This window comes from Malania oleifera, chromosome 6, assembly GCF_029873635.1.
Source record: "Malania oleifera isolate guangnan ecotype guangnan chromosome 6, ASM2987363v1, whole genome shotgun sequence".
In the NCBI taxonomy this organism is placed as follows: domain Eukaryota; kingdom Viridiplantae; phylum Streptophyta; class Magnoliopsida; order Santalales; family Ximeniaceae; genus Malania; species Malania oleifera.
In genome coordinates, this window is record NC_080422.1 from 110,524,284 (window position 1) to 110,533,464 (window position 9,181).

General features: G+C 36.5%; 1 protein-coding gene across 1 annotated transcript; it reads left to right on the plus strand.

Annotated features, from left to right (window-relative positions):
- Positions 1-1,285: 1,285 nt before the first annotated feature.
- On the plus strand, positions 1,286-5,529 carry LOC131157395 (bHLH transcription factor RHL1-like). The gene is made up of 8 exons (XM_058111511.1): positions 1,286-1,646; positions 1,727-2,407; positions 2,501-2,602; positions 2,751-2,906; positions 3,139-3,204; positions 3,725-3,790; positions 3,915-3,986; positions 4,759-5,529. The coding sequence occupies exons 2-8, from the start codon at positions 1,730-1,732 to the stop codon at positions 5,158-5,160; spliced, it is 1,542 nt and encodes a 513-aa protein (XP_057967494.1). The 5' UTR covers positions 1,286-1,646; positions 1,727-1,729; the 3' UTR covers positions 5,161-5,529.
- The last annotated feature ends 3,652 nt before the right edge of the window (positions 5,530-9,181 follow it).

Sequence of the window (9,181 nt, forward strand, 5' to 3'; positions counted from 1 at the left end):
ATCTAGTAATCTCTAGAAGATCGAATATGTCTAATGAGTTTTGATTATTTGGCTCGATATTTTTGTTCAAAGCATGATAATACGTTTGATGCTGTTGCGGAATGGCAAAGTCAAGTGACTTCCGACGAACTTTCCGATCACGATTTCCTGAAAAAGAAGGAAATGAGGATGGCTTGGAAGACTCAGGGTGTACTCCGGGGGATCACTCTAAAACCTAAATAAGGGACTGCTGAGAGAGGTTGTAAGCAATGGTAAAGATGAGTTAGAATAAGATATCTTTGCCTCTTCGCAATACCCTCTTTTATATTAGCGAGGTTTGACCCTTGGGAGATTTGCCATTATGGTGCCTGACGTGGATCACTCCAGTCATTACAGTGCTGGCGTAGATCACTCTAGTTATTATTGGGTTGACACCAATTGTTTTGTTCCGAGCAATTGACTTGGGTGGTGACTGCTCATATCAATGTTGAGCTTTAATCTCCCTTTGAATCTTGGTGATTGATATTTTTGGGGTATATCAGATACAGAAAGTGAAGGAAAAATAAAATCCAGACTAAAAAAATCTAGTAATCTCTAACGAAGGCTTAATTCAGACATCTCCAAAACATAAAATTCATATGTATATATATATATATATATATAGACACACACACACACATGCGCACAATAAGGTTAGCTTTTAGACGATAGTTTAGGTGGTAAACTTAAGACTCTTGATTAAAATGCAGACAAATTCATCATTAAATAGATTAATTGAGTATCTAAAAAGTCACAAACACTATCAATATTATTTTTAGGACAAAAGACATTGATCTAAATGTTTAACAAAAAAATACTAATCTCTCCTAAAATTTCAAAACCTCCCATGAGGTTTTAAGGATTCCAAAATCTTCCTTTAAGATTTGTTAAAAGGATAGAAATTTTCTCTTATATTTTTTAAAAAAACAAGTCTTTTAAGAGAATTTGTATCTTTTTTAACAATTTTAGAAAAACTTTCATAATAATTTTGAAATATCATAGAAGGTTAATTTGCGTTTAAAAGATAGAGAGAGAGAGATTAAATATATATATATATATATATATATATTAATAGAAATATTTTTAATTTTACAACAGCATGGAATTTAATGGTAGCAGTTGAAGAGCTTTTCTTCTTCCCTCTTCCTCGGAGGGAAATAACCGGAGATTAACGATCACGCGCAGGCGGGAGCAACTGGCACATCACTCCACGCGAAACCCTCGCTCTCTCTTTTTCCATTTTTATCTTTTTATTTTATTTATTTATTTTTGTGAAGGGATTGCTATTTGCTAGAGCTATTTGGGTCAATAGCCTAACCCCACCCATTTCCAGATTGAGCACAGAAACCAAACAAATCAGAAATCAAAATCCTTTCTATTTAAAATCCTTCATCTCTACAGAGGGAGAGAGAGAGAGAGAGAGAGAGAGAGAGAGAGAGAGAGAGTTCAGCTAATCATCATTTGAAGCCAACCCAGATGCTCTCTTCTCTCTCTGCTTCTTCCATTCTACCTTTTTGTCTTTTGATCGTACCAGTCTCCTCTCCTCCACCGAGGTAGAAGACGAAGAAGAAGAAGAAGAAGATTAAGAAGGAGAACAAATAAGTTTTCATCGGATTAATTTCTCTCTGGTATGTGTGTGTTTTTTCTCTGGGATTCAAAACCCTTTTCTCTGTGTCTGTGATTCTCTGAGTTTTGTTCTGGGTTTCAGGCTATGCAGCCTTGTAGCGGAGAAATGGGAATGGACTCGTTGTCTCCCTGCTTAAACCCTACCCAGGTTTCTCTTCAAGACCTCCAGAACGGCCACCACCGCCATCACCATCAACAGCAGCAGCATCAGCATCAGCAGATCCAGAACGCTCAGATTCAGGTTCAGAGCTCCCACTTTGATCCTTCTCCCGCCGACGACTTCCTCGAGCAAATGCTCTCCACAATCCCCTCCTGTTCCTGGCCCGAACTCTCAGCCGGCAACCCCAATCGGGCCCCCTGGGACCTCAATCCCGGCAACTCCATCTCGCCGGCGAATCCCATTGGCCTGCAGAAGCCCCGCGACGTCGCCGAAGATCAGGGGCAGGGCAATCCGGAGGCCCTCCAGTTCCACTACGACGACTCGGCCATGCTCGCGTCCAAGCTCCGGCAGCACCAGATTGGCGGCGGCTCATCGGCGGGCAAGTCGGCCTTGATGCTCCAGCAACAGCTTTTGATGTCTAGGGGATTGGGAGCCGCTGGTGGCTTGTCGAGGTCGCCGACGTCGGGCTCCGCGGCAGGCGATTCCGGCCTTCTTCCGTTGCCGTTGAGCCTCGGGAACGGCGATTCTTGTGATTCTCGATTCCTTATTGACCGATCTCAGAACGAAATCGTCGATGCTTCCTCCTTCAAATCCCCAAATCCTGTATGGCCTCTACACACGCAGAGAGAGAAAGAATTCTGGATTTTTCTTAATTCATGAAATATTTATGAATTTGAAACCATTTTTTTTTTACAGGGGGGAGAGGGTTCCGTGCATGCTCTGTATAACGGATTCCCCGGATCTCTGCATGGGACTGGTCAGACATCGAACCAAGCTCAGCATTTCCACCATCCTCAGGTTTGTGTTCTTCACTCTACTTTCTACATTTAATTCTATGTTTTTCCCTTCTTTCTTTTAACAAGGTCTGAAGTTGAAGTAATCCATTAAGTCATTAAGCATCTCTGTTTATTGTTCTAATTTTGGGGGTCTTCTTTTTGTCTTTCAGGCTGGGTCGTTGCCGGCGCAGAACTTCGGAGCTCAGGCGGCAGTGATGAACCAATCTCCGGCTACTGGCTCGGCTGGAGCTGTACCGGCGCAGCCGAGGCAGAGGGTCAGGGCTAGGAGGGGTCAGGCCACAGACCCACACAGCATCGCCGAAAGGGTACGCACTCTTAAATCTTAATCCTCTATCCCCTATCGCCTTCCCTTTGGTTGCCGAGAAAATCCTAGAAAAAGAGAATGGCCACTAGCAGTAGCAGAGCAGCAGTTACATTCACTTATTCCCTTGTAGTAGTTGTGGTGTTTGAAGGAGAGGTCATATCTCGTCATCTGTTTTCCCGCACTTTCTGGGCAGCCAAACAGAATTATATGAGACTGTACTTTGTTTCTTGCAGTTACGGAGAGAGAGAATTGCAGAGAGAATGAAGGCTCTGCAGGAACTCGTTCCCAATGCCAACAAGGTAAATAAATTTGTTTCTGTTTTGGTCGCTTTCTCATGCCGGCGGCGAACTTTGTAACTGTCGTGGGTGCCGACGGTGACCGAATTGCCCCTTAAGGAACCGGTAATTTCGGAGAATTGCGAAGGGCATTTTGGTCAGATTGGGGGAGCTCGAAGAGCCTTTGGTTGTCTGACTTGTCGTACTCGCTCGTGCCCCGCACTCTCTTTTTTTGAGGAGGACACGTGTAGGGAGCGCGCTGACGTGGACGGCTGAGAAGGCGGAGCGGGTTGGTCGGTGACGTGGCGGCGTTTTCAGTAGAGTAGTTGTTGTTGTTGTTGTGTACTTGGGAGATGGTGCGAGGGGGGCGCAACCGTACGCCGGAACGGCGGCGGGTCGACCGGGATGCAGGGGCAGTTTTGTCCAACTACCGATAATTTATTGTTCTTTTTATTTGGAATTTTTAACACTTAATTATTGAAATTTAAGTAATTAGCGATGAATAATTATTATTTAATAGTAGTTAATTAATGGGGAATGACAGACTGACAAAGCTTCCATGCTGGATGAGATTATCGACTATGTGAAATTCCTCCAGCTCCAAGTCAAGGTGCTCTCTCTCTCTCTCCCCTGCGTGCTGACGTGGACGGTTGACAAATTGTTTGGAAGATCTTTTTTGAGAAAAAAAAAAATAAAATTAATTTTTAGGGTTTGGGAAATTGTGATGTGTGCAGGTGCTGAGCATGAGCAGGCTGGGCGGTGCAGCGGCTGTTGCTCCCCTCGTGGCTGATATTTCTTCTGATCAGGTTAATATACAAATATATAATTTATTTATCTTAATCTTGATTTACTCATTGATTAATTAAGCATCCAATTGGTTCTTACTGTTTAGCGGTTTAGTGGGGTTGGGTTAAAAAACCAATCTGAATTCTGAACAAAAGCACCCAATTCATTTTTCGGGTTTAGTTGTTGTTTGTTTGCATGGTTTAGTTTTTATTAGACAATAACTAAACCAAACCAATATCTTAAGACAAGCCCCAGAGGTATATGATTTTTTTTTAAACTTCATATGAGATATCTGGCCTTTTACCAAATTTGAAAAAATTTGAGGAAAGGGAAGTATCTTTTGTTCCATCCCACTTAGTGGAATTAAAGTTTGATTTTGTTATTTTTTTTGTTGTTGTGGTGAACTTAAAATTTTTTAGATTAAATTATTTGGATTTGAATAGAGTAAATTTATTATTTTGGTGAATTAGTCAATTATCTAAAAAGTTGAGAACACTCTGGAAAAAAAAAAAAAAAAGATCATTACTTGGAAGCAAACCTCTTGAGCTTTCCATTTAAAGTAAAATAAATAATGGAAATGGAAAAAGTGAAAAATGACATGTCGAGAACTCTCTGTGTTTTCTTTTTTATTTATTTTTTTATTAAAAAAAAAAAAGAAAAGAAAAAGGCAAGAAGTATATCTGAAGAAACCCTCAAATGCTTCTATCACACCTGATCACGACAAAACACACACCAGCACGCGTGCTACCCTCTCTCTCTCATAGTCATCATCAACATACTTTTGTCTTGTAGGGAGGCGGCGACTGCATTCAGGCCAACGGCGGCGGCGGAGGAGGAGGAATGGGCCGCAGCAACGGCGGATCCGGAGCAACGCAAACGACCTCGTCCAGCGACACCCTGGCCGTGACGGAGCACCAGGTGGCCAAGCTGATGGAGGAGGACATGGGCTCCGCCATGCAGTACTTGCAGGGGAAGGGCCTCTGCCTCATGCCCATCTCCCTCGCCACTGCCATCTCCGCCGCCACCTGCCACTCCCGTAACCCCCCCGTCGCCCCCCACCATATGCTGCCCTCGGCAGGCGACGGCCCCACCTCCCCCAGCATGTCCGTGCTTACGGTGCAGTCGGCGGCAGCCGCTGGCAATGGAGGCGCCGACGTCTCCGCGAAGGACGCCGCTTCCGTGTCGAAGCCCTGACGGCGGGGTTGACTGACTTTTTAGAGAAGGAGAATTGGACGTCGAAAAAGGCCGGTCTGAAAAGTCTACGGAAATAGGGCTTCGGGTGACGCAAAACGACGCCGTATTTGTGTGGACTTTTTGGGCCTTTTTTCCGAGGCTAACAACACAGCCCAAGTGACCTACAGCAACAGCCCAAGCCCAAGCCCAAAGGATTCTCTGCTTTTTATTAATTTTTTTTTTTGTTTAAAAAAATTTAGGGGAATTCGTATGTGAACTTTTGGGTTCTCTATGTTGATTTGTTTGTTTTTTAGTTTTTTTTTTTTATTATGAATTTGGGTCTGTGCTGATCTAATTAGAGCTATTAAGCCTATTATTTGGTGTTGAAAAGGCTATTTATTAAAATTTAAAACTAAAATAATGTTGAAATTTATGTCCATTTGCGTGTTTTAAATTTGAATTTATTGGGAAAAGATTTTGAATTAAGAAATAATTTTAAAAATAAAATAATTCATTGTTAATTTGACATAGTTAATTTAATTTTTATGTTGTTACTTAATTGGTTTTCAGATTCTTCAAGCTCTTAATTAATTCACTAATTAGTTCGCCCCTTGAATACAATTTTTATTGTACAATTTTTATTTTTCAATGGGACTAAGTCTACGCACCCATCACATTCATATACAAAAACAAAGGTAAACTGCGAATTTATTTATGTTTCGGTTGCTTAAGTAATTTATTTTTATTTAATAGCCAAAATTGTAGAAAACCTTTAATACATCATTTTAAAAAATTTTAATATATTTCTCATTTATTTATACTAATTCAGGTTGCATTATTAACAAAACAAATCAATATAGATATAAATTAGATATTCCTTTGTTAAAGGAATGATCAAATTTGAATTTAAAATAAAACTATTTGTTCGAACCTTGTTCAAACATTTAATTCAAATTAAAATAAAAAAATTTTGAAAAATAAATTAGACACTTGGAGAGAATTTCCTAATATCTTTATTCTCTAACGATTCGTTTGGATCATGGATTTTGATGGGGAAAAGAAAGAAAAATGAAAAGAAAATTCATTTTTTTCATTATATTTTTCTCTTTATATAAAATACTACTAAAAATGAAAAATTTGTTTTAATATGATTAAAAATTAAAGAAAAATAAATGTAAATGATGTATAAAACCAAATTTTCATTCATTGTTTGATATATATATATATATATATATATATATATATATATATTCTTTTTCAATTTCCTTGATAATCAAACATGAGAAATTAGATTCCTTTATGCTTTTCTTTTCTTTCCCTCGTATTTTCCAAATTCCTAACATGACCTAAATCAAATGTGATAATACTAACATTCGCTAAACGAATCCAAGACTTGCCCTCCAATGATTGCTTAATAAGTAAAGTTGAGATTTTTCTATTTAAATGCTAGTATTCAAATCTTGAGAACTACTATTAATAAATATTAAACATTTATTTTTAAATGAAGAAGGGCAAAAGACATTAACTTTTCTTAAGGTTTGACAATATGACAAGAACCTTCCTAGAGACTTCAAAAATCCAAAGACCTCAAGTGAGATTTCAAGAATTTCAAGGGCTTCCTTTGAGATTTGTCAAAAAGATACAAACATCCATTTATATTTTATTAAAAAGACAAGTTTTTTGAGGTAGGATTTTGTCTTTTTGATCAATTTTAGAAAAGATCTGTGACATTTTTAAAATTTCATAATAGGTCAACACAGAAGCCGTGTCCGCATCCGGACTTTACCCTGATCAGCGAGACCTGAGGGAGGAGGACGTTGATCCGTAGGTTTGGTGCCGCACTAGGGGATCCGAAGGGCTCATTGGTGGCTGGAGTTCCTAAGTAAATCAAAAAAATAAAACAAAATAAAATAAAATAAAATAAAATAAAAATTTTGAAGGTCATTGTTTTTTTTTACCAAATTTCAGCAAAAGTCACTAGGGGTGGAGGACGCTGATCCGTAAGTTTGGTATTGCACCTGGGGGTCCGAAGGGCTCGTTGATGGCTGAAGTTCTTATGTAATAAAAGAAAAAGAAAAAGAAAGGTACATGAAATTACGAAAACTATTATTCTAAATTAGTAGAATACTTAACGAACTTCGAACACCATCATATTATTTCTTTTTTCTTTAAAAAAAAAGAATTGTAACTGTGAGCTTGGGAAATATGTTTTTGCTCTAGCACCTACCAAATGTAAGGGTCAATGTGAATGAGGTAATAAGATAATGGGGATGGAAAAGGTCACCATATCCTAAATTGACCTTGGTGGACTTCCTCCCTAACCCTTCATTGTCACCCACTAGCCCGCTCCCTAGCCAATCACACTATGACACCTCTTTTTCTTCCTTTATTTTTTCTTGATATCCCACAAATTAATTAATTATAATACGAGACTAAACTATTAATTTTGTACTTCCTAATAATTAAAATAAGCGTTTATTTCACCTAATATAAAAAAAAAATGTTTCAATCTCTCTCTCTCTCTCTCTCTCTATCTCTCTCTCTCTCTCTCTCTCTCTCTCTCTCTCTCTCTCTCTCTCTATATATATATATATATATATATATATATATTAATTGTTTGTTCAATGGGAAACAAGAATAGCTTAGTAGTAGGTGTGTCCTTAAAATTCTTCTTGTTTCTTTAAGGGCTTATCCAATGGGGTAGGAGTGAGCATTTGATTGGTTCGATTAATTAACCGAATTAATTGAAAATTTTTGATTAAAAAATTTCATTAACCAAACCAAAATTTTATATTAACCGAACTCAAAATTGATCAAATCGAATTTCGGTTAAATTGGTTAACCGATTGAATATTTTAATATATATATATATATAATATGTAAAAAAATATACAAAATTTTAGAATATATAATATATAAAATATTGTAATATATAATATATAATTATTTATTATTAATTTATAATATTTGATTAATTCAGTTAGCCGAGCCCAAAAACTGAAAATAGAAATCCAATGAAAATAAAAATCGAACCAAACTGAATAGATTTCTAATTGAACCGAACTGAGCCGACATAATTTTCTCAATCAATTTAGTTTTAACCGAATTACGCTCACCCTTACCATTGGGTACGAGCTCCTTATATTATTTATTTATTTATTCGTTAATTTTTTTCATGGAAAAAAATATATTAAGCATTAGCATGAACAATGAGAATAGCTTTTGGTAGATCTCGTTGGTTTTGAAAGACATTTTTTAGGATTTATTTAGTTATGAAAAATATTTTTTATATATTTTATTTTAAATTCATCAAAAAAATTACTAACATAATAATAAGATACCTCTTCTTTTAATAAGCTGAAGGTCGTCCTAACTCGGTTCACAAGTTCAAATCGTGGAAACAGTCTTTTGAAATATGAAGAAAGATTGTTTTAGTCTTACATTTCTCGAATCTTAGATTGTGTGAAAACCTTATGTAATTCATGGCTAGTTTGAATAAAGGATTTTGATCGGTAAAAGAAAATAAGAAAGAAATTCATTTTCTACTATATTTTTTCTGTATATCAAATACCATTTAAAATAAAAATTTATTCTAATATGATTAAAGATTAAGAAAAACTAAATGTTAAGGGTATACTTTTTTATTTTATTTTCTTTCTTTCCTTAATAACCAAACATGAAAAAGTGAAATTCTTCTTATTTTCCTTTCATTTCCCTCCCAATATTTTCCAAGTTCCAGACAGACCGTCAAAAAACTTAAAAAAGAAAATAGGATAGATATTTTCTAAATTTGTTATTTAAAAGGTGGAAAACTAGAAAAGAAGGTTGCATATATTTTTTAAAATTTTTAAAAAATAATAAGGAAAAAAATAAAATTTATTTTCCACAACTAAGCGTGTCGTGATTTTTAAACATTTTTATATAAATATTAAATAAAACTAAAAGCACAGGGCATTTTCATAAGTATTTAAAAAACTAAAACTACAAACAAAATATATATTTTTCAGAATTAAACATACTTTAGAATTTTGAAATTTCAAAA